This window comes from Xyrauchen texanus, chromosome 35 (genome assembly GCF_025860055.1).
Source record: "Xyrauchen texanus isolate HMW12.3.18 chromosome 35, RBS_HiC_50CHRs, whole genome shotgun sequence".
In the NCBI taxonomy this organism is placed as follows: domain Eukaryota; kingdom Metazoa; phylum Chordata; class Actinopteri; order Cypriniformes; family Catostomidae; genus Xyrauchen; species Xyrauchen texanus.
This window is the reverse complement of record NC_068310.1, coordinates 23411624-23438401: the sequence shown is the minus strand read 5'-3', so window position 1 is coordinate 23438401 and position 26778 is coordinate 23411624. Positions and strand designations below refer to the sequence as shown.

Here is a 26778-nt window from a genome sequence, read left to right as displayed (position 1 = left end):
TTTGACGAGCCACGCATATGGCTGTTTTATAGTGATCCTATGCCAACTGTTCTCCCTTTAATAGAGTATCCCACATGTGGGCCGAATGATTACCGCTGTGCTAATGGTCAGTGCCTGAAGCAGAAGAACTGGGAGTGTGATGGAGAGTTTGACTGCAGAGACCATTCGGATGAAGCCCCCAAGAACCCTCAATGTACAGACACAGGTCGGTATTGAAGCATTGAAGGGCAAGATTTAAAAAAAAAGTGTTTTGCTTCTGTGACTGTTTATTTCAAGATGTTCATCTTACTAGAACTGAACCTCTCTTGATAATTGTCATAAAAAAAAACCCTGTGCCAATCTGTTAGCCTTGCTGACAGCTCTGTGCACTGTGTGTGAAATTAGAAATTGCAGGGCTATATTACAGCTGTAAGTCTAACAATAAAAACCTGTGGTAATAAACAGGCTCTTGTGGGTTGTAGAAGTGTGCCAGGTGTGTAATGTAGTGTGTTAAAAGAGCTTAATGCTATTCAATTCTTACTGCTTCATTAGAGCCATGACTCTATGTGGCACCATTAATTCTGCTTCGTTGACTGGGTGGGGATTACTTAATGAATATCTGCTTTTGGTCAACCTCTTACAGCATCGATAAGACTTCTTGAAAGCTATTACAACAAAAAATTCCATGGTGTTGACATGTTTTTATATATATATATATATATATATATATATATAGTATATATATATATATATATATAGATAGATATATATATATATATATGTATATATGTATGTTGAAGTTAGAAGTTTACATACACTTAGGTTGAAGACATAAAAACTAATTTAACCACTCCACAGATTTAATATTAGCAAACTATAATTTTGGTAATCGTTTAGGACATCTACTTAGTTACGACACGAGTCATTTATCCAACAATTGTTTACAGACAGATTGTTTTTACAATGCAACTTTTAATTGACTATATCACAATTCTAGTGGGTCAGAAGTTTACATACACTAAGTTAACAGTGCCTTTAAGCAGCTTGTAAAATTCCAGAAAATTATGTCAAGCCTTTAAACAATTAGCTTCTGATTGGATGTGTTCTGAATTGGAGGTGTACCTGTGGATGTATTTTAAGGCCTACCTTCAAACTCAGTGCCTCTTTGCTGTACATGGGAAAATCAAAATACATCAGCTAAGACCTCAGAAAAAACAATTGTGGACCTCCACAAGTCTGGTTCATCCTTGGGAGCAATTTCCAAATACCTGAAGTTACCACGTTCATCAGTACAAACAATAGTACGCAAGTATAAACACCATGGGACCACACTGCCATCATATCACTCAGGAAGGAGACGCATTCTGTCTCATAGGGATGGACGTTGTTTGGTGCGAAAAGTGAAAAACAATCCCAGAACAACAGGTAAGGCCCTTGTGAAGATGCTGGAGGAAACAGGTAGACAAGTATCTATATCCACAGTAAAACGAGTCCTATATCAACATAACCTGAAAGGCTGCTCAGCAAGGTAGAAGCCACTGCTCCAAAACCACCATGAAAAAGCCAGATTACAGTTTGTAAGTGCATGTGGGTACAAAGATTTTACTTTTTGGAGAAATGTCCTCTGGTCTAATGAAACAAAAATGTAACTGTTTGGCCATAATTACCACCTTTATGGTTTGAGGAAAAAAGGTAAGGCTTGTTAGCTGAATAACACCATCCCAGCTGTGAAGCATGGGGGGTGCAGCATCATGTTGTGGGGGTGCTTTGCTGCAGGAGGTAATGGTGCACTTCACAAAATAGCTGGCATCAGATGGCTTAAGGACAACAAAGTCAAGGTATTGGATGGGCCGTCACAAAGCCCTGACCTCAATCCGATAGAAAATTTGAGGGCCGAACTGAAAAAGCGTGTGCAAGCAAGGAGGCCTACAAACTGGACTCTGTTACACCAGTTCTGTCTGGAGAAATGGGCCAAAATTCCAGTAACTTATTGTGAGAAGCTTGTGGAAGGCTACCCAAAAAATTTGACCCAAGTTAAACAATTTAAAGGCAATGCAACCAAATACTAACAAAGTGTATGTAAACTTCTGGCCCACTGGGAATGTGATGAAAGAAATAAAAGCTGAAATAAATAATTCTCTCTACTATTATTCTGATATTCTCATTTCACATTATTAAAATAATGTAGATCCTAGCTGACCTCAGACAGGGAATGTTTTCTACAATTAAATTCAGGAATTGTGAAAAACTGAGGCTAAGGTGAATGTAAACTTCTGACTTCAACTGTGTATATATATTGGTCATATGCCATCTTTAAAGTACTTTGGAGTTCTATGTAAAATTAGAACTTCTAATTATATGGTAATTAGTGAGTAGACCAATGTATTAGCAATTAATCAAATTGATCAACCAGTATTTGGCAGATAATAAGAATTAAAAGCATATGCCTTTGACATGCCTGCTTAAACATTAATAATGGCTGTTTTTAAATATGTTTTGGGTCTTTTGAGTGAATATTTTTTTAAATAAACTGTATTGGTGTTATGCTATCCATTGGTCACACTGTTCTCTATATATCGGTATCAGTGTTGGCCTTTAGAAAACCCATGTTGTTGAACATTTATAATAATCATTCAGTACCATTGAATATATCATAGTACCATGATATTACCATGTAATGTTATGTATGTGACAGTAGTTTTGTTTAAGGCTTTATATAGTGTAGCTTTTAAAATTTGAACTTTGTGTTCAATATGTTTTTTGGTTTGTGTCCACAGAGAGGCGCTGTAATGACTCGTCTTTCCTGTGCACCAGTGGGAAGTGTGTCAATGAGACATTGCTGTGTGATGGTAATGATGACTGTGGTGATGGTTCTGATGAGCTCAAGTGCTTCATCAATGAATGTCTCAACAGCAAGCTAAGCGGCTGCTCACAGCTCTGCGAGGATCTCAAGATAGGCTTCAAGGTACGTGTACATATTTACCTTACGCATATTTTGTTATATTGGGTTTTAAAGGGATAGTTCACCAAACAATGAAAATTCAGTCATAATTTAGTCACCCTCATATCGATCCAAATACTTCATGGAACACAAAAGATGTTAGGCAGAATGTCAAGTCTTAGTCACCATTCACTTTTATACCATCTTTTTTCATACAATTAAAGTCCTGAGGCTAACATTCTGCCTAACATCATCTTTTGAGTTCCGTGGAGTAAAGAAAGTCATACCAGTTTTGAACAACATGAGAGTAAGTAAATGATGAAAGATTTTTCAGTTTTTGGGTGAACTATCCCTTTAAGTAGTTGGACATGTATCAGCAATGAAGGGTCTCTTGTCTTGCCCCCTGCAGTGCCGGTGTCGTCCTGGTTTCCATCTGAAGCATGATGGGAAGACGTGTGTGGATGTGGACGAGTGCAGCACCACGTACCCCTGTACTCAGCGCTGCATCAATACACATGGTAGCTTCCACTGCCTTTGTGTCGATGGCTTTGTGCTGCGACCTGATGACCCCACCATCTGCAAATCCACATCCGGTGAGCATCTTCCTTTGTGCTCTAACTAGATCATGTTAACAAATACTGTTGGCAGCATTTAGAGCCACAATGCAGGTTGCATAAACTGAGCACTGGTCATATTATTTGAACCTATTTACTGTAGCACTGTTCAAAAGCCTAGTGAGCTGCCTTCCAGCCTGCTTGCTTCTAAGGCGGTATCCTAACCACCAAGGAACCTCATAAGTGACAGATTTATCTACAATAGCAGCAACTCCAAGTGCCACACAAATAACACTCATGGTATATTTGATTCACAATTGCAGCGTTCCCACATGTCCTGGAAAACCTGGAATTGTATTATTGTAGGAAAATAATTGTTTGTCCTGGAAAAACACATATCCAGTGTTCTTTTTGATTGTGCTGTGAGTATTTTGAAGAAAAGCACTTCATTTGATAAAAATATGTTAATGATAATACAATGTTTTGACAAATTAAATTAATACAAATAATAATATTTTCATTTGACTAAATTTGGTTATACACCCATTTTGATCATTAAATTTAATTAAACTGTCGAATAAAGAATTTTGAAAAAACATTTTATAAAATATAAAATGACATTAGCTTGTTGTTATGTTTAAATAAGCATAAAAGTACATACCAATAATACATACACTAAACTATTTTTGATCTATACTTTTCAGTGTTAATTGAAATATGTTATGAAATACAGTAAGTGCCATCTTAGCAAAGGATTCATTTGATGCTGCCCAAGGTATCTTAGGAGGCAGCATAATTAAATTGTCTACATTTTGGAAAATATTTTGTGTCAAGAATGCACCTGCTATATGATGCCTTAAAATGCTACCTCTCTAGGCAGCATTTTTGAAACTGAGACCTTAAGCAATTGTAAATTTTTGTTGCACAGTTTACCTTTGTCCTAAGTAGTTGTTTTGTCATGTCTGGTTGCTTCTATTACAGAGGAGGAACCTTTCCTTATCTTTGCTAACCGTTACTATCTGCGCAAACTCAACTTGGATGGGTCTAACTACACATTGATTAAACAGGTGAGATCCTCTCTGTCTTAAAGAGACCATTCTAGTTTTCTTATGTTGCTGAAGGGATAAACGTGACTGTTTCAGTTTTAAATTACAATTTTGTGTGTGTGTGTGTGTGTGTGTGTGTGTGTGTGTGTGTGTGTGTGTGTGTGTGTGTGTGTGTGTGTGTGTGTGTGTGTGTGTGTGTGTGTGTGACAGGGACTCAATAACGCAGTGGCTCTGGATTATCACTATGCGGAGCAGATGATCTACTGGACAGATGTGACCACACAGGGCAGCATGATCCGCCGCATGCACATCAATGGCAGTAATGTGCAGGTCTGTGATGTATAGAGACACTATATATTTAAGGTTATATTTATATAACCATTTAAGCAAGATGTACCCAAAATCAGGAATCAGCTGTGCATGCGCTCTACTGCATGACACATTCGTCACCTATGTTGTTAATCTTGTTCTGATTGTTTGTTACTCTTTGATTGGCTGCTTGTATAGGTACTGCACAGAACCTCTCTGAGTAACCCTGACGGTCTGGCTGTGGACTGGGTTGGTGGGAACTTGTACTGGTGTGATAAGGGCAGAGACACAATCGAGGTGTCCAAGCTGAATGGAGCTTACAGAAGTGTACTAGTCAATAGTGGCTTGCGGGAGCCCAGAGCTGTGGCTGTTGACGTGAAGAACGGGTGAGACACTAAACACAAACATTTATCACACCACAGCTTTGAATGTGCAAAGATTGTGCCTTGTGCGTTACATATTATATGTAAAGGAGAATGTACAGTCAGCTAATCATCATCACAGAAGAAACCCTGTTATGTATTATAAGAGGCCTTTTGACAATAGGGCTGCAGCTAACGTTTATTTTGATTAGACCCCGAAGCCGCCGCCAGGCGCCGCCATTTGCGCCATTTAGAATTTCAGCCGCCGCCAGCCAATAATTTCGTAAGCCAAATTGAGCCGCCATCTGATAAAGTTTGGCTGAGCCGGCTAGAATTATTTGCATCAAATAATAATTCTATCACATAGTCAGTGACGTGCGGTGATGACTTAAAGAGGCTAGGCACTGAGTTATGAAAGCCAGATTACCTGATTTATTGTTTAAGCTAATAATACGTAATAACAGTGAACATTACGCACAAGCGCGGCATATCAAGAAATGTACAAATCAGGATGTATATCGTGTACACTCACTCACTCTCTCACACACACACACAAGCGCACAGCCACATAGCCAATCTTTTCTTACATACCAATCAGTTTGAAATGATCGGATAATTTTTGGGCCCTTTTGCTGTACTAGTCCATCTAAGGCTGGCGTAGACCTCCCTCTTGCAATTAACTCATATTTGGAATTAAAATCGAGCTTGGAAAAATTTCTTAATTCCGTGATTCCAGCCGGTGCTGTCATTTTGATTTTGATTTTGGCTAGCTGTGGTTTAATGACGTTAGCTACGCAAATGTCCAGGAATATCTCGATTTTAATTGGTCCATGTCTGATACGTAACGGAGATGATTACGGGCATAACATATTTACGTCAAAAGGCACAGCAGATTTGTGCTTTTTGCCGTACATGTTAAAGAATACAGGATCTTGCGCAACATGGGTTTTCCGCTTGTCGTCTGCAGTGAATGGACCGTAAAAGCACTGCTTATTCTACCATTTGTTTTTAGTTGATTATGCGTAACTGCTACATTTGTCATCATAACGTCTAAACAATTGGAATAACACACATATTGCATATATAAAAATCACAAGAATAAAAAGTAAAAATATAAATACAAGTTTATTATTTAATAAACATTTTATTTTTGAATTTTGGCAGGGTAGGCAGTGCCTAGTTTGCCTACCCAGACCGCACGTCAGTGCACATAGTGACATACACACACGAAATATATAAACAATACACGAGATCTATTTTCCCACTGGATTCATAACAGCACAGTCTTGTGCTCGTTGCTACGATACACAGACTCACAGTGAATTAACGACCAATTAAAATTGCTAGTTTTCCGTACAGAAGAAGCGATGCATTTTTTTCTCACACTGAGGTGAAATGGCGGAAAGAAGCAAGCAAGGTAATTTTGATCTCACTTCTCACATACTTTCCTAATTCCTACTTAATTTTTTTTTTAACTTAGGCCTACCCAGACTTTTGTTAAATCTTCAGGGCACGGTTGCACAAACACCTGAATCAAATATTGATGTTATGAACCAAATATTCTGGAACGGAGAGATTTATAGCACTGAACGTGATATTACTGCAGTAACAAACCACCGTTTCCACATTGCTAATTCACGACGCATGCTTCAGTGTACATTGAAGTGAAATGTGCAAAACTTTGTCCAAAATAATACTGATAACAGTGTGTGTTTACATTAAGGCGAGACACGGCAGCAAAAACATCGGTTTTTTTTTTTACTGGTCAATTTTGAGATTTTTGGATATTTGTCTTCAATAACATGTCTTCTTTCAGACTTGTGGTGAAAAAAAGTCCGAAATACACATTTACTACACTTCGTCTGTTTGCGTCTGTAGATTTCTCATAAATTCAACAAAAGTTTGCTTTCTTAAAGGGTAACTAAACCCTAAACCAACTTTTTTTAGTTAATGATCTGTAAGCATGGGGCTTTATTAGTACTGGTCATAGATTCAAGTAATTTTTTTGACATTTGTGTATAAAGTGTTTTAATTCTACAATATATGGTGTAAAAACGTCTGAGTGCTGCCCTCTTCAGGTTGAACGGTGGCTACTGCAGTTGAATTTACCTATTGGCTGTTGCGATGTGCCGTGGCGTAAGCAGTGACAGCTGGCGTAAGCAGGTTCCAGCTCACCACGCCAGATTCATGTACATGTCGTCTTGCGACCGTGTGAGGAATAATAATAACATAGAGTCTGACAGCAGCTGTCAATTAATCCGTCACTACGAGTCTCAGGTGCCCACCCCGCTCCCGCTCAGCCCCGCACTTGGTTCGTTCCCTCTATCCCCGCCGGGGTCTGCCCACTTTTCCTGCATTTTCAAATATTTCTAGTGGGTGGAGTCAGACTCTGAGCAGGTGTTTAGTTACCCTTTAATCAACATAGCCTACTTCTCCGCGATCTCTGCCGTCACTCACCCTCTCATCACATGCACCGTTAGGAAACTCTCTCTCTTCTGTACAATCCTGTTGGATCTAAATATGGTCATTTCCTTTTTATCAGCAACCAATCGTGCAAGTAAAAAGACTGAATGCGCGATCTCATTGGCTGATGATAAATCTTTAAAGCCCGTTTTCTCAAAATAACCTTTCTCTCATACTCCAAATCTGAAATCTCCACTTCAGTAGTACCTAGTTATATTATGAAGACATTTACAGAGGGATTTGTAAATATATTATTCCTAGCCTGATATATATAACATTTTATTCCAAAAAACGTGGCGAAAATCATTATATTCTGATTTACAGGATAACAAAAGTAGATATCCATAAATCCCTCTGTAATTTCTTTCCCATCTAATATGTGAACACAATGAAAAAAATATTTTTAACCTGGCTTTATCCAATACTCAGATTTCGTTTTTTAAAATATATGCAAATTAGCACATATTTAATTAGATATTGCCTAATTTGCATATTTAAACATTAAATTAAAGAAAACTTGTAATAAATTTTTTTCTCATCTTAATGTAACTAATCAACTGGGAAAGTTTCATGGTGATATCTGCTAGTTAAAAATTTTACCCTATTCACCCGTAGTGTCTCGCCTTAACTATAAAGTTGAACAGCGAATTACTGTACATGTCATAAATATATGCATAACGTTACTCCTTGAAGTTTGACAAGTGTGCATTCTTACACAGCATCAGGGACATTATTCACTAACGTTACAGTGGCTATTGAATGCGCCTAGCACTATAGCAAATATGTACATACGTTGTGAAAGTAAAATCTGGTGTTTTCTTTATTACATTGTATTGCATTTTGTAGAAATATAGTGTAAGCCATGCATTGCTTGGAAATATTGAGATCTAGTAAATCAGTATAACATAGACATCTGTAGACATGAAGTGGCAGCTTCAGCCATTTGCAGCTATGAAAATTTTGGCGGCTGCAGCAGCCATTTAGGTTTTGGCTGAGCCGGCTAGCCAGCCAATAACTTCATCAGCCAGCCATTATTCTCAAAACAAATGGCTTCGGGCTCTAATTTTGATAATCGATTAATCTAACGAGTATTAGAACGATTATTTTGTGATTATTGCAATGATTAATCATTAGTTCTTAACTGACTATTTAGCTTGTGCCTCGACTTAATAGGATGTATAAAATGTTGTAGTGGTGGTGACGTAGTGGTCTAAACCACATAACTTGTAATCAGAAGGTTGCTGGTTCGATCCCCACGGCCACCACCACTTAACTCCAGGTTGCTCCGGGGGGATTATTCCTGTAATAAGTGCACTGTAAGTCGCTTTGGATAAAAGCATGATGTAAGCAAAATGTAATGGGCTAAGACTACACTCTCTCACCTTTTTGGTTACTTCGATTCATCTTTAACTCACAAAAAACAAGCTTGAATTGCCAATTTTCTTCATGATAAGATACACACGTGACATATATTATGATTCTCAGCGTTGCAAGCCATCACGTTATAATCTAATTGCAGCAAGAGCACAGGGAATGAGCGTTTTTCACGCGTCTCATATAAACAGCTCTGGTTATACAGAGAAATATCAGTTTCGGAGTTTGTGCTTATTTATACAACCTGCTTCCTTATAATTTGAACTTTAATGAAGGATGCATTAAATATATAATGCCGGGGTGTTTCCTCTTTAGATGCTTTAAAAGGCAAGTTTTGCTCAATCGGAACGCCAGGTACGGCTTTATTTCACGTCAAGACGACACTGCATCTATATTTACTTATTTATTATTTTTGTATTATAATTACCTCATACTTAGCAATCTACATCACCTTAATCTGTTTGGAGTGCATCTGGACTGTGAGCTGTTATTTCATCCTCTCAATCAAGCATGGGCTGAAGTGCTGCTCCCCTGCATCATCATTAGCATTTCAAATGATTTCATTTTGTATTAAATGAGATCAAATGACTATTCGACAATGGACATTTTTGTCGGTAATGTTGACTAATCGTTTCAGCCCTACTTGACAATCCATGTATTCGCAGATATATTGTATATATCGTTTTTGTATGTGCATCGTGCATATTATAAGATTTGTTTTGTGCTTAATGTTGTCTATGTGCATTTTTGTCAGTAGCTTGTCTCATTTTTGCTCTTTGTTATTTCCAGGTATCTGTACTGGTCAGACTGGGGTGATGTGCCACATATTGGCCGTATCGGCATGGACGGCACAGACCGTGGCATCATCATTCAGGATAAGATCACATGGCCCAATGGCTTGACTTTAGATTTTATTAATGAACGTATCTACTGGGCCGATGCTCGTGAAGACTACATTGCTTTTGCCAGTCTAGACGGATCCAACAGGCACATTGGTGAGTGCAAACACACGCAGCATGCATTTGTTGCTTGTAAAATTATGTCTTCTGGCAGTAAGTATAGCGAAGTATTGCACCAGAAATGACCCGGTCTCTAATAAATTACATCATAGATCCTTTGTATAATGTAACGTTACAGTCGTTCGATTGTTTCTGAGACCAGAATGTGAGAGTCTTAAATGAGAAGGAGTTGAATTTCCATGTGAATTGAAGCTTATGTAAGAGCATGCTAGCACACAGATCATGTGGGAACACTGCCCGAATCTGAGTGGTCTCTTAGAATTGAACTGTTTAAGCAGTGACTGGAGAAGAATGCATAGTCTATATGACACCTCTGTCTGTGTGTTTGATATGGGTTATTAGAGAAATGTCTTCTTTCGTACAGTCCGCACTTGAAGAGTTGCTTTCCTTGATGGTTTTGAAGGGTTTAGGACTCTTGTTAGGTAGTCAGTCTCATAAACTTGCTGGTCGAACCAACTAAAATGAAAGAGTCTCTTCCCATTGTTACGTCGCTCCCTATCTAGTGTTGGGGATGACTAACAAACAAAAAGTGGTGAAAGGAGGGATGTTCCAATCTCCTGCCCCAGCACTTTAAACCACAACAAATCTAGATTAGACATTTTTTCTTTTTATTAATGAAAAAGAAAGAACAAAACTTAATGAGAGGGCATCACAACAATACACAAACAAATCTTAAATAACAGGGAGTGAATTAAATGACCTGAAACAGAGAAACAAATTAATTACATCAAACTTCCCTAGCTTTAGGCATAAACGGGGGAAAACAAGGATTACAAATAAACAGGCACACTTCTCCCTACTGTTCTTATTAAATAACAATTTACAAACTGAAGAAAAGGTTAAGAACCACAGAGTAAGATAACAGACTCAACGAAGAAGAAAGCAACACAAGCACAACAATGTCTTGGGACAGGAGACCAGAAACATCCTGATGGAGGAAGTCTCTCTTTCCTCAGTGTGATCTGTAGTGCTTTTATATCAGCTCCAACACTCCACAAACAAATCACCGAGGGCACTTGTTAATTAGGAACAAATGGAAAGAGCACAGAGCAGGAAAAACATAACGCAATTGAGTTTAAACATATATAGCTGTATTTGAGGGGCTGCACAATGTTAGCCAATCATAACAGTGGGCATTTACATTGAAGCCTTAAAGGAATATTCCAGGTTCAATACAATCAACATAATGTTTGGTATTAAATTGATTACTGGATTTGAACTTGTGACTCCAGGAGTGGTAGTCAGCGTCAATACTCGCTGAGCTACACAGGCCCCTGCATTTTTATGTTCTTAAACATTTAGCATGAACATACATAGGGATTGGAATAATAAGGAATTGAATGATTCCGGTGTAATGACGACTTACTGGAATCATTAAGGAACTGGAATTGTTATTAGGAATCAAACCAGGGTGTGCTGAGTGACTCCAGCCAGGTCTCCTAAGCAACCGAATTGGCCCAGTTGCTAGGGAGGGTAGAGTCACATGGGGTAACCACCTCATGGTCACTATAATGTGTGGTTCTCGTGCTTGGTGGGGCGTGTGGTGAGTTGTGCGTGGATGCTATGGTGAATAGCGTGGTCCTCCACACACACTACGTCTCTGCTGTAACACGCTCAATAAGCCATGAGATATTATGCGTGAATTGACAGTCTCAGACTCGGAGGCAACTGAGATTTGACCTCCGCCACCCGGATTGACGCGTGTCGCTACACCACCACGAGGACTTGGAGCACATTGGGAATTGGCCATTTCAAATTGGGGATAAAAGGGGAGAAGATAAATGTAAAAAAAGAACATAAAAATACTCCAGGCATAAATTGCATATCACACAGAAATATGGTTTTACTACCTTCAACTTTTGAGGCCACTATCATATTGTTTTAGTTTTTTTACATGATGTCGTGACTGTCAAGTCAGAGAATTCTTAATTATCAGTTCTACAAAGATCTGAATGCTTTTTAAGTCGGAATCTCGTTATTAGGGTAATTCCGACATGACTTGAACACACCATATGTTCTCTTCCCCACAGTGCTGAATCATGACATCCCTCACATCTTTGCCATGACTCTGTTCGAGGAGTTCATCTACTGGACCGACTGGGAGACAAAGTCCATCAACAGAGCTCACAAAACCCAGGGAATCAACAAGACCATGCTGATCAGCACTCTGCACAGACCCATGGACATACACATCTACCATCCATCCAGACAGCCTGAGGGTGAGAAGACACACCCAAATTGTTAAATAGAATTGTTTTCTAGTGTTTTATGATTTTTCTAAGCATTCTCTCCTCTGATCTTCTTGTGATTTCAGTGTCAGATCACCCATGTCAGGTGGATAATGGAGGCTGCAGTAATCTGTGTCTGCTCTCTCCTGGAGGGGACTACAAATGTGCCTGCCCTACCAACTTCTACCTGGCTGCTGATGGAAAGCAATGTCTATCCAACTGTACTGCCAGCCAGGTGTGTGGGTTTGTTCAGGGTAGGAGTAGCCTAGAGGTTAAAGACTACAGCACAGTTGAAACCCTGGAGGAAGCGATGTTGGAGCCACTGTAACCTCGATCTAGATTTGAGCAAGACTCTTAACCCCAGGTTGTTTTAGAAGGACCATCCCTGTTACATGGGGTTTTCTATAGCAGAATGTCCTAACCAGATGCGATGCAAGAAATAATTTGTATGTCCGCATACAAACAGCCAGTCATAACATACCCAGCGTTACACACCTTTTAAGGACCATAAATCAGATATACATAGAATTTAAAGCCTTCTAGGCACAATTAATGGACACATTTTTTTAATATGTGACTACTGGTTCATTACATTGTGCTGTGTTGAGAAATGTTGTGAGACATTTAAACTTTGCCTGACTGCATTCTTTCTCTTTTAGTTTGTCTGCAAGAATGATAAGTGTATTCCCTTTTGGTGGAAGTGTGATACTGAGGATGACTGTGGAGACCGTTCGGATGAACCTGCTGATTGTCGTAAGTATCATGAATTTTAACTGACAAGAGAGATACACCATGGATATTTTCAATGCAGGTTGTAGTCTCACGCTCTGTGTTGTTGGGTTTTAGCTGAATTTAAATGCAGACCAGGACAGTTCCAGTGTGGCACGGGTCTCTGCACCAACCCAGCTTACATCTGTGATGGAGATAATGACTGCCAGGACAACTCTGATGAAGCCAACTGTGGTATGATATCTAACTGATAGTTAGCTTTCCCATAACTTTCACATAATGTATAGTATGGGATGGAAATCATAAGGAATTTAATTATCCTGGTTATGATTTTGATTATAATTTTATATTATAGCAACTTTCAGCGATTAAAACTTCACAGATCTTAAAATCATAAACACACAACATATTCACATAGTAATAAAAGCCAGTCTATACAAATTAGTTTTTAAAAGAGACTTAAAAACAGACACAGATTCAGCAAATCTAATATCACAGGGCAGGCTGTTCCATAATCATGGTGCCTTCATTACAAACGCTCTATCACCTTTTGTTTTGCATCTGGATCTTGGAACAGCCAACAGTTGATGACAAGAATATCCAAGAGGTCTAACTGTTTCATAGGGTTTTAAAACTTCTGCTGAATATTCTGGTGCCAACCCATGTAATGCCTTAATTAATAAAATCTTAAAATCAACTCTTAAATGAATTGTTAGCCAATGCAAAGAAGCTTAAACTGGAGAGAAATGATTAAAATACCTTGTTCGTGTTAAAAGTCTAGCTGCAGTATTTTGCACTGATTGTAGCAGTGTTAAAATGTGTTGATTTATAACTGAAAACAGTGCATTACAATAGTCAAGGTGAGACAATGTAAAAGCATGTACAAGCTTCTCTATATCCTTGAAACTCAGACATGTCTCGCCTTAGAAATGTTACTTAACTGATAAAAACAAGATTAAACTAACTTCCTGACATGGTATTAAAAATTTTAATTAGTAGCAAATAAGACTCCCAAATTTCTTACCACCTTCTGAATATGTGGGACCACCTGACTAAGTGCTAACTCAGTCTGACTTTTTTAGAATCATGATGATTATAATAAGAAAATTGCATGCCATCCAAGTTTTTATATCTCTAATACAAGCTTGAAGAACATTTAAATAAGTCAAATCATTGGGATTCAACTAAATTAATAAATTTTTTAATGAATAAATTACATTTATTTTGTATTTTTTCGAATCACAGAACCAAGCGGTAGCACGTATAGTGAAAACAATATTGGCCCTTATAAGGATCCTTGTGGAGCATCACAATAAAAACATTTTAAGAGGAGGAAATCTCATCTCCAATAGACACTGGTTTGTTTCCTACTTGACGAATAGGAAATTTGCAGTCTATAGCCACCCCAGATATTCCCACCCATCTCTTCAATGTATCAACTGGACTAGTTATGAAGTCCAGTTCATTAAAGCTGAAGTGTGTAATTTCTTGGTTCAAACAAAAAGATTGTCCTGCCTCCAGCCCATGCCATTGGTCGAGTCAATGATGTTGTGTCTCATGAGACGGGTCTCTCAAAAGAAACAAGAATTTTCATTGTTTAAAGTTTTCAAGAAAATTAAACTATGAATGGTTTACTTATAGTTGTCTCAGCATAGCTGGGATAGGAGAAATTATTTAATCACCGAAAAAGTTACACACTTCATTTTTAACGATTTCATTAAACTTTACTTAACTATGGCTCATATGGGCAAAGAGTTTGAGATTGATTTGGAAGTAGTTTCACAGATTCTTTAAAAATAACCGTTTAGAAAAACTACTATAGTCACACTTCATTCAATGATGAGACAGGACTCTGAAAGATTTATTCACAAATAGAGCATTGCTAGAAAATAAGAGTATTGTAGTATAGTATTCAATCTGCAGAAGAATGCAGTCATTCCAAGAACCATTAATCATTTGGTTCAAGATTAAACAGATTTGAACTGGTTCTAAAGAAGAACTGTTCTCACTACCCAACGGTAGTGTGCAGTTGAATTAGAACCCTTATATGAAGATTTAAGACATTTGGTTGATAGATACTTGGATAATGTTTCCTAATTTTTCCCTTGTTCAGACATCCATGTTTGCCTGCCCAGTCAGTTTAAGTGCTCCCATCCCAGTCGCTGTATCCCTGGAATCTTACGCTGTAATGGTCAGAACAACTGTGGCCAGGGAGAAGATGAGAAAGACTGTCGTGAGTGTCTGCTCCTATATATCTCCAAAAACCCTCAGGCTCTGTTGTACAGGCTGTTTTCTGATATTTGGTGACCTTAGGTGTCAAGCTGATTGGCTATTTTTGTGTTGTAGCTGAGGTGACCTGTGCTCCAAACCAGTTTCAGTGTGCCATCACCAAACTCTGTATACCGCGTGTCTGGGTCTGCGATAGAGACTACGACTGTGTGGATGGTTCAGACGAACCAGCCAACTGCAGTAAGGACATGACAAACACACACACAAACAATTTTACCTAAAAATGAAAATTCAGTTATTATTCACTCTGATGTTGTTCTGAACCTGACTCTCTCTTTGGAACACAAAAGCTGAATTTTTGAAGAATAGTCTGGTCTCTTTTTTCAGTGATTGGGAGACTGGGTCTGTCCAACTTCAAAATGACAAAATAGGCACCATAAAAGTATCATATCCTAATATAGTGGTGTATGCAAATTGTGTGATATATCCATCTTAAAAAGCCATTTGGTAGTTTGGCAGTCCCAAATGTTAAGCTGTTAATTAATTTATAAACTTCCTCTCCATTCTAAATTGTACTTGAAAATTTGTATGGCAATTGATGCCATAGATTGCAACCGCCATGTCTTGTGATGCAACGTCATCGACATCAAACTAGCCTGTCTAATGGCTCCATATACAGTATTCGAGAGCTACAGTGAAGGGTACGATTTTCAGTGAATAATTCTTTGTACAGCTCAAATGAAATGTGGTGTTGAAGAGTTCCTCTGTAAAGACTCTGGCCGCTGCATCCCATCTCGCTGGACGTGTGACGGAGAGAACGACTGCGGTGATGCCTCAGATGAGCCCAAAGAGGAGTGCGGTACGATTGCCCATCACTTCACTCTCTGCATTTACTCTTTCATTCATTTCAAATGTTGCCATCTTAAGAAATCAAATAAAAGTTGTTGATGTTCTTTTCTTTTTTATATTTGGCACAGACGAGAGAACGTGTGAGCCTTACCAGTTCCGCTGTAAAAATAACCGCTGTGTGCCTGGCCGCTGGCAGTGTGACTATGACAACGACTGTGGAGACAACTCAGATGAGGAGAAGTGTGGTAGGTGTTTCAGCTTCCAGAGTGACCTAGTTAAAGGGATGGTTTACCAAATATTTTATATTACTAATCCATATGAATTGCTATCTTCTATGGAACACAGGAGGAATTGTTAGGTACGATGTTAGTCTCATTCACCAGTCATTTTCATTGCATCTTTTTCCCATGCAATGAAAGTGAATGGTGACTGAGATTTACAATCTGCCTAACAATTCCTCTTTGAAAAAAATGATTTTGGTTTGGAACAGAATTTTCATTTTTTAGTGAAATATCCCTTTAAGCACTGTTGACCTGTGAATTACACACCTGTGACTGCATGTACAAACACAGCCGTCTGCAGGACCTAAGTTAGTGGTTTATTATTAGCTCATCACGTGTGTGGTAATGTTTTGTCCTATGTCATGGTTCACTCACATGTTGCTCACTGCTGCATCTCACTTCATATTGTCTTAATTCTTCATTCCACACTGACCCATTGGCCTGACACAGAGGTAGGTTTGTCCTTCCTCCAAACTATGTATCCCAGCCCCACTCCTCTCCTTCCGAATCTTTTCATCTCCCCAGTCCCCACTCCATGTTTCCATTTGTGTTTGCACAAGAAATTGCCAATTTCAGCGTCTGCCCCCTAGTGGTGAACTGGTAAAATTCAGTTTCCGTCTCTGATTGAAATTTAAAGCTCAGTTCAATACAAGTTAAGCTCAATCAGCAGTATTTGTGGCTTAATGTTGATTACAATAATAAAATGTAAAAACAAATTGCAACTTGTCCCTAATTTATAAAAAAAAAAATAAGCAAAAATCACAGTTTAAGTAAGGCACACTTGCAATGGAAGTGAATGACAAATAAAGTTAAAAGACACACTGGCTACATTCACACCGCAGCTGAAAGTGGCCCAAATTCTTTTTTTTACTTTCATGTAAGTCCGCTGTGGGAGAGATATGGGCGAGTTGCCATAGGAAATTAAAGCATTAACTAGAAAAGATATGACTCGCAATTATAATTTTTAAACTATAACACACCTATATGTATGATGAAAATGAATTATTCCTCCGCACCCCAACCTGTGAGTAGCACTTCTGTCATCACCATTTTCTTTAGAGAGACCACCCCCAAAGGTGTTCCCTAATGACGGAAAGCAGGGATTCTCCAGTAATGGAGAGTGAGCAACCCCTTTGATGGCATTCTCACTCTGCGATTTAAGTGTCGGCATGGACACAAGTACTGCACTTGAATCCAATGCTGAAACACTCGCATTCGCAGCGGTCCCAATGGGATGGCTGACACTGTCGAGGCCATCAGACCCAATAGACGTAGACACAATCTTGAGTTTTTCACATCATTTTTCACTTTCTGAAAAAGGGACAGACAACCACGAATCGATCCAATGCGTTCCTCTGACAGAAATGCTCAATACTAATCGTGGTTCAATCTAATACCTAGATAAATTATTTCCTGTGAGGTCATCAGACAGCTCTTTGTCTTGTTCATTTTGAATCCTAAACTCACAAAATGAGACACCAGCATTCTTGTATATATATCCCTGCTTGCTGCCATGACGGCGCACAGGGGAGTAGATCGTCTAGATCAGGGGTGTCAAACTCGTTTCTTGGATGGAAATAGTCCAGCAGAGTTTAGCTCCAGCCCTAAGTAAACACACCTGAAGCAGCTAATCAAGGTCTTGAGGAGTGCTTGAAGATTACAAAGAGGCATTTTGGAAATGGCTGACACTAAACTCTGCAGAGCTGTTACCCTCCAGGAACTGAGTTTGACAACCCTGGTCTAGATAAACAGACACTCTGAGACCCGTAATCAGCAGTGTTAGCGCTGCTTCCACACAATTGCTGAACACTCTCTGTGCTAATGAAAGTCTGAAAGGCACCGGCAAAAATTTGGAATCTACTCCCTAAGTAATCTTAGGAATTTTCTGTGTGAAGGAAGATGCCTACATGGAAGTACGCATCCTTCAAATCGACTGATGTAAACCAGTCTCTGGGACGAATAAACTGAGAAAGCGTTTTCAGCATTATGAACTTGTTACTTCTAAGGTGTTTGTTAAGGTTCTGCAAATCCAGAATGGGAAAAACTCAGAACTGGGGATTGCAGCTCTGAGTTCGGCATTATTTTGTGATATTTTTTTGTGTTTTTCACACTATGCTATGCTCTCGGCCCACTGTCTGGATTCACAGAGGAGATTTTTATTTTCGTCACACATGTTTTTGTGCAAAATTTACTCTTCTCTCTTTTCTGACCCCGTGGGTGGAGAAGGGAGATGCAAACTGAGAGGCACTGGGGAAAATGGTGCCAACACTCATTAAATCGTTTGTGCATGAACCGTGTAACACAATACTTATGGTTTGATTCCCCTTCTGAGTCCTCTTAGCCGGAGGGGGAGAAAACAAAGTCACTTCTTGATGTAGGGGTGAAACAGAGACACACTGCAAGTTCTGTTTACCGGCTCCATAACTTGAAACACTGGCTTGGTCAACCATCTTTTCTTGTTCTCCTGATGGTTAGACGCCTTGCTTCTTGGCTGGGGCTGTTTCAGCTGTGCCCATCCCTGCACTGACTGCTGGGGCTGGGGAGGCCTGGTCTGGGTTCTACACCCAGATTTTCTACCTCTAAAATGGGTTGTGAACCCAGAACATGATGGCTGGTGGGGGCAAGCAGTAGATTTTCGGTGATGGCAGGTCTCGAACGCTTCCCTATCCTTTTTCCTTAAAATACACTGCTGCCTGTCGATTGTGGACACTGTAGCCCCGATGAGGGCTTTCGGCTCCACCGGGGCAATCTGTCTTCTCCATCTCAGACAAGCCAGACAGACCAAGCCAAATTGCCTGTTCAGCCACAATGGTATGACCTATGCTGCGGCCACTGCTCTGGACAGCCCCTCTTGACGTACGTAGGTTTATATCCTCAATAATGCAGATCTGTTTCCATAATGCCGCATCTGGCACCCCTCATCAATTTTACGGTCCTCCTCCAACTCGGTCTGAATTGCTGTGAGGAGCGAGGTGGCATTTGATGCCGCAACCCGCACCCTCCTTTCCAAAATTCTCCATACGAAATGGGAACAATGCGTGCAACAATGGATTAGCAGTGCAGCCTTTGCCTGCCTGACCCCCAGCCAGGCAATACATATCGGGTGGAATCCTTAGGCGAGATCATATATCCACAAGCACATGGACGGGAGCTTGCAGTTGCCATAACAGAACCTGAACTCAACACTGAAGCAGTTCACTACAACATGCCACTTGATTCTGTGTTAATCCCTTAAATGTGACAAGACTTGTCCATCTGCCAAACCACCACAATGCGCCGGGTGGAAGACATAACAGCACAAAACTCTGCTGAACAAATGCAAACCTGCCTTGATGTGCTGGTTCATGCCAGCCTGAGAATATCAATATAAATATAGCAGAAAATATGTTCATTTTGACAGTGAATATATTCGCAAGAAGAACATCCACATTCTGCGATGTACCTGAACGGTTTGCCAGATGAATTGTTAAGTAACTCCGTCATCACTGCTGTGATTGGTCTGCCAACTGACAGACACGGTGTTATTGGTGCTTCCAGTATTGGCCACAGCCGAAGCGTTACCCATAGTGAGATACCAAACAAATGTTTGAAAGAGATCAGCTAATAAAATTTTATATATTATTCATATTATAATAAAGATCATGCCAGAGTTTGATACGCGTGCTCAGGCAGTGTTTTACACATGTGGGTCAGTTAACGAGCGTCGGCTGTTCAGATCAGTGTCTGAAATGAGTTACATTTAAAATGTCATGTGAACAACCTTACATACCTTATCGGTTGAAACTTCTTTCTAAAACCGTGATTACAGGCTTTTGTTGTCATTACATCTGTTAGAACATTGAAAATAATTTTGGAAAGTAATTTTGGATATAGCTTACACAGATAATGTTATAAAAAAAATTGTATTACACTAAAATCATGTTAACACAATGTTTACGTATTGTGGCTATACTTAAAGTGTATGTATTTTAACATTTATGGTCAGTCCCCATTCACTTCCATTTTCAATTTTACTCCGCTCTGCTGGAAATTGCTCTTAAATACTTTTCCAGTAATCATGAACATAAATGACTGGAAATCCATTGAAGAACAGTAGTGGGAACCCCTAAATTAAGAATGGCATATGTGTGTTTTCTCTAAACTGACCTATAGCCCCTGTCTTTCAGTTTTACCCTTTATTTCCTCCTATGTCAGTCAGTCAACTTCAATATGCTGCATGGCACATATTTTTCTTCAAATTCATATTTTGCATCTTTCCTTCCTCCTTGTCTCCCTCTCTCTCAGAGCCACGTAAGTGCTCAGAGAGTGAATTTTCCTGCACTAATGGACGTTGTATTGCTGGGAGGTGGAAGTGTGATGGAGATCATGACTGTTCAGATGGATCTGATGAGGTACCTGCTGCACCTCCACTTATAAAGTGATGTTGGGCATTGCCATACAGTATATCTTATAACAATAATCAAGACACTGTTTAATTAAAGTTTGCAATGTTTGTGTTTGTGTGTGTGTACCTCAGCATGGATGTGATCTGAAGTGTGTGGAGGGTCAGTTTCAGTGTAAGAACGGACACTGCATTCCCTTCCCCTGGCGCTGTGATGCTGATGCGGACTGCATCGATGGCAGTGATGAGGAGGGCTGTGACATTTCTGGTGAGTATATACTGTATGTCTTGTGTTAATCAGTTTGTCCTGTGTCCTTTAATAAAACATAATAGATTTAAAGCCTTCGATACTTTTGATTGTAAGAAATCTCATATTCCTTCTCTCTTCTTTTCCGTATGTCTCTCGCTCGCTCTCTCAGTGGTGCGGCACTGCCCCCATGATGAGTTCCAGTGTAATAACACTCTGTGTAAGCCATTGTCCTGGAAGTGTGACGGGGAGGATGACTGTGGCGATAACTCAGATGAGAACCCTGACGAGTGCCGTAAGAGCAAATATTTATCGTGTTTATTGTGGATTCTAGAGGGAGAAAAACAGCATTAACGCCACCACATTTCTTCCTACCTCTAATATCTCTCAGGAAACTTCCAGTGCCCGCCCACAAGAACTTTCCATTGTCTGAATAATCGTGTGTGTCTCTGGAGTGGAAAGCGCTGTGATGGTGTGGACAACTGCGGGGACAATTCAGATGAGGCCAACTGTGGTGAGTTTTGTGTTCTAAGCAGCTTAAGTGAATTTGTACTTTTTTAAATGGTAATTTCCGTGACCTGTGACATCATGTTTGTACAGGAGACCACAAGACCACATGCCATAAAGACCAGTTCCAATGCAGCAATGGCAAATGTATCAACGCCAACCTGCGCTGCAATTTCTTCAACGACTGTGAGGATTACGGCTCAGACGAGATCGGCTGCAAGACAGGTCAGTTAGACAATTATATTTTGAGCTATTAGGAAGGAGTCTGTTTCTTTTTATAGATATATTCAGAGTTTGTTGTGATTCCAGTGCCAGTCTGTCTTGTTTTATAGGCTAAAAGACCCTGATTACGTTATCAAAAGAAATTGTTAAAAAACAAATCTGGATTTTTCATAACATGATTTGTGACTAAAGAAAAACATCATAAAGTTGGTGACTGCATTTTTTATGTAAAGGTAGATCCCAGTCTTCTGTCCCTTTTTATTTTACCCACTGTTATGAGCTACATCATGCAGATTGGTAAAGAGGAATAATGTAAAGTCAGCCCATCATGGTAACATTTTATTTAAAGGGTCCACAATAATGCACTAGTTAAGAATGATTTAGGGAGTAATTATTAATTAACTGAATGTTGATTAAGGCTATCTTAGCCATAATTTACAAATGACTATACATGTTATTTTTGTGTTGAAAGTAATGTTATTAATGCTATATTTCAGTGATCCATCATAAATCAAGTTTACTAAACAAGATTAAGCCAGTAATTTAGGCTAATTAGTATTGTATTTACAAAGCTGTTACTAATACATTACTCAAATCTAAAGTGAAAAGTTTACCTATTCGATTTATTGGTTTGTTGTGCATTTATTAGCTGGTGTTCACATTTATTTAAATACATTAAGACAGTAATTATGACTAATTAGAATCGATTTTACTTACAAATTGCAAAAGTGTTGTATTAAAGACAACTTGACCCCATGCTCTAAAGTGAAATTTGTACCTACTTTAGTTATTGGATTGTGCACTAATTAGGTGGTATTTTAAGTTTATTGAACTATATTTAGATAATAATTATACATTTTGGTTATACTAATGAACTAGTAAATTAGAAACATTTTGTTTAGCTACTAATTAAACTGCTAATAAATTAATTTCAATTAAATGAATTTTAAAATAAAGACATTTTGATTCATTTGTTTGGCATTTATTAGGTATTTGCAGTAAGCTTAAAAAAAAAAAAAAGATGTAAGTCAATATTCTTTTAGATACAGATTTGAAAGGCCAATAATGATTAGCTTGAATTACTACAGTAGCATAATATTGTTTAGTAAACCTGAAATTGTATCTCTGAAATAGAGCATTAACTACAACTACTTTCTTCAGAATTGTCATTTGTAATTTATGGCTAAGATAGCCTTACTCTACACTGTACATATATCAAGTGACTGTACATTATATTGCTTATTTCATGGCTTTTTTCCAAATTCTAAAATATAATTCGAGAAGAAAGAGAAGTGCAGTGCTACCTGATGAAACTGTCAGGGAAAACAGTCAAATATACAGTTTTGTGGTCATTTTAGAAAAATATTTGACCACAGAATTCCCGAAATGACCGAGCATAATGAAGTGTTCCAGAGAGCAGTGTAATAAATATGAATATTTTAATCTCTGTGGCATATTTGGAATAGTCATCTAACCTAAACTTTGTGTGTATAGACACCATGCTGAATGACTGTAGGAGTAACAAATCTCTGTGTGGAGACGGCAGTGAGGCTCACTGTGTGACCAACGGCACAGACACCTTCTGCTCCTGCAAACCAGGATTCCAGAAAGTTGGACGCAACATCTGTGAAGGTATTGCACTGCTATCTTGAAAGGAGCTAAAGATAGTTATTGACAGGTGCATATGAAGATTTCAAAAATTGCCATACTCTCTTTTCAGATAAGAACGAGTGCATGCAGTTTGGCCTCTGTTCTCAAATCTGTAACAACACCAAGGGATCCTACAAGTGCAGTTGCCACAAATACTTCACCAGGATTAATGGCACATGCAAGGCTGACAGTGCGTGCTGTTTTAATTTTTAAAATAAACTCTCTCAACCTCGACTAGTCCAAGACCAGACATGACAGTTCCCATGGTCATGGAGAACCTGGAAATATCAGGGAATTTGTAAATTGGGATATCAAGGCCTGAAAAGGCAGAATATTTATATATATACACTCACCTAAAGGATTATTAGGAACACCCGTTCAATTTCTCATTAATGCAATTATCTAAATGCAATTATCTAATCACATGGCAGTTGCTTCAATGCATTTAGGGGTGTGGTCCTGGTCAAGACAATCTCCTGAACTCCAAACTGAATGTCAGAATGGGAAAGAAAGGTGATTTAAGCAATTTTGAGCATGGCATGGTTGTTGGTGCCAGACGGGCCGGTCTGAGTATTTCACAATCTGCTCAGTTACTGGGATTTTCACGCACAACCATTTCTAGGGTTTACAAAGAATGGTGTGAAAAGGAAAAACATCCAGTATGCGGCAGTCCTGTGGGCTGAAAATGCCTTGTTGATGCTAGAGGTCAGAGGAGAATGGGCCGACTGATTCAAGCTGATAGAAGAGCAACTTTGCCTGAAATAACCACTCATTACAACCGAGGTATGCAGCAAAGCATTTGTGAAGCCACAACACGCACAACCTTGAGGCGGATGGGCTACAACAGCAGGAGACCCCACCGGGTACCACTCATCTCCACTACAAATAGGAAAAAGAGGCTACAATTTGCAAGAGCTCACCAAAATTGGACAGTTGAAGACTGGAAAAATGTTGCCTGGTCTGATGAGTCTCGATTTCTGTTGAGACATTCAGATGGTAGAGTCAGAATTTGGTGTAAACAGAATGAGAACATGGATCCATCATGCATGGTTACCACTGTGCAGGCTGGTGGTGGTGGTGTAATGGTGTGGGGGATGTTTTCTTGGCACACTTTAGGCCCCTTAGTGCCAATTGGGCATCGTTTAAATGCCACGACCTACCTGAGCATTGTTTCTGACCATGTCCATCCCTTTATGGCCACCATGTACCCATCCTCTGATGGATAATGCACCATGTCACAAAGCTCGAATCATTTCATATTGGTTTCTTGAACATGACAATGAGTTCACTGTACTAAAATGGCCCCCACAGTCACCAGATCTCAACCCAATAGAGCATCTTTGAGATGTGGTGGAACGGGAGCTTCGTGCCCTGGATGTGCATCCCACAAATCTCCATCAACTGCAAGATGCTATCCTATCAATATGGGCCAACATTTCTAAAGAATGCTTTCAGCACCTTGTTGAATCAATGCCACGTAGAATTAAGGCAGTTCTGAAGGTGAAAGGGGGTCAAACACAGTATTAGTATGGTGTTCCTAATAATCCTTTAGGTGAGTGTGTGTGTGTGTGTGTATATATATATATATATATATATAATTATGCTCTGAAATGTTTTATTGGCTAGATATTGATCTTTCTCAGTGGAAATCGCAATTATTGTTTATAAAAATCAATGAAAAGTCAAGGAAAAACCATTAGTCAAAAGTCGTGTGAACCCTGAGCCTTGCCTTCTATCTTAAGTCAAATACCCTTTAAATCAGTGTCATCAAAATAGAAATGTTTTGCAACTTTTTCTGGTTGTCTGCAGGTCTGAACATTAATAAGCAGGTGCTCTACATCGCGGATGATAATGAGATCCGCAGTTTGAATCCTGGGATGCGCAACTGGGTTTATGAGCAGACATTCCAGGGTGACGCCAACGTACGCATTGATGCCATGGACTTGCATGTGAAGACCAATCGCATTTTCTGGACCAACTGGCATACCTCTGGTATTTCATCCTTCCAGTTGCCTACTACATCATCAGGTCCATCATCTAACTCTCACCGCAACAAAAGACAAAGTGAAGGCAGTGTCACCAACCTAGATGTAAGTCAATAATTTCATTTTAAATATTAAATATTGAACTTCATACATAAAAGTAAAATATGCTTTTTTCTTTCAATGCTGCAATACATTCTCCCAGCCAAACTTAATTGGCGGAGACAGCTAAAAGTAACCTATTTGTATGTGGATTTCCACTGCAGCGCTATCAAAACATTGCTCTTTTCTGTTTTCATTGCATTCCGTGATGAAAAATTACATGCCTCACCTTTTAAAACATTTTGTGATATTTTTCCAAATTTTCCCTGGCACCGCTTTAGATTCCAGGTTTGAAGATGCCACGTGGAATCGCAGTGGACTGGGTGGCTGGTAATCTGTACTGGACCGATTCTGGTCGTGATGTGATTGAGGTTGCTCAGATCTCAGGCCAGCACAGGAAGACTATTATTTCTGGCATGATTGATGAACCTTACGCTATTGTAGTGGATCCCCAGAGAGGGTAAAAGACATGTATTATGTAATTTGTTCTTATAATATGTACGTATGTATTGTAATTGAAACAGCTTCTAGTTTACTATGACGTTACGTAAATATTTTATCAATTTCGTTTCATTGATGAAACTTTTAAAAAACATTAAAGTAATAGTTAACATGAATGAAAAATGAGCATTATTTTTACACCAATTATCAAAGTTGTTGAACGTTATCTAAAGGTACAACAACATGTTTAATTTTGTAGATTTGAGTTAAAGTAATATTCTAAATATAATGGAATACTAGTTCAGCTCAATCGACAGCATTTGTTGCATAATGTTGATTACCACAAAAATCTCTTTCGTCTCGTCTCTCCTTTACTAAAAAAAATAAAAACCCTAACCCCTGTTATCCTGGTAATTTAGTATTCTGCCACAAAAACAGTCATTTAATGTAATAGTTTACCCAAAAAGGGAAATTCTCTCATAATTTACTCACCCTCATGCCATCCCAGATGTGTATGACTTTCTTCTGCAGAACACACATGTAGATTTTTAGAAGAATATTTCAGCTCTGTAGGTCCATTCAGTGCAAGTGAATGGTGCTAAAATTTTAACACTCAAAAAATCACATCAAGTCAGCATAAAAGTAATCCATACGACTCCAGTGGTAAAATCCATATCTTCAGAAGAGATATTAATGGTGTGGTGAGTAGGGGGTGCATGAAGAATGTGAATCAACAAAAACACTGGAAGAATGTGAAAATTAAAGTTAAAATGAAGACTGACTGAACAGGGAGAAGAATTTTTGGTAAAAATAGACTTAGATATTGATCTATTTCTCACCCACACCTATCATGTCGCATCTGGAGACATTTATTTAACCACTG

General features: G+C 38.9%; 1 protein-coding gene across 1 annotated transcript in view; it reads left to right on the top strand.

Moving 5' to 3' along the window:
* Positions 1-26778, top strand: part of LOC127629092 (low-density lipoprotein receptor-related protein 1-like) — a 184203-nt gene that overhangs the window by 147279 nt on the left and 10146 nt on the right. The window contains exons 54-77 of the mRNA XM_052106140.1: positions 65-205; positions 2757-2944; positions 3330-3513; positions 4456-4541; positions 4731-4850; positions 5028-5215; positions 9818-10023; positions 12078-12266; positions 12362-12510; positions 12935-13028; positions 13122-13238; positions 15118-15237; positions 15351-15473; positions 15967-16092; positions 16211-16327; positions 20648-20754; positions 20880-21012; positions 21164-21286; positions 21383-21505; positions 21592-21723; positions 23215-23352; positions 23441-23560; positions 25180-25460; positions 25736-25914. Of these exons, the coding sequence (XP_051962100.1) occupies positions 65-205; positions 2757-2944; positions 3330-3513; positions 4456-4541; positions 4731-4850; positions 5028-5215; positions 9818-10023; positions 12078-12266; positions 12362-12510; positions 12935-13028; positions 13122-13238; positions 15118-15237; positions 15351-15473; positions 15967-16092; positions 16211-16327; positions 20648-20754; positions 20880-21012; positions 21164-21286; positions 21383-21505; positions 21592-21723; positions 23215-23352; positions 23441-23560; positions 25180-25460; positions 25736-25914 (3484 nt within the window). The remainder of the gene's footprint in view (positions 1-64; positions 206-2756; positions 2945-3329; positions 3514-4455; positions 4542-4730; positions 4851-5027; positions 5216-9817; positions 10024-12077; positions 12267-12361; positions 12511-12934; positions 13029-13121; positions 13239-15117; positions 15238-15350; positions 15474-15966; positions 16093-16210; positions 16328-20647; positions 20755-20879; positions 21013-21163; positions 21287-21382; positions 21506-21591; positions 21724-23214; positions 23353-23440; positions 23561-25179; positions 25461-25735; positions 25915-26778) is intronic.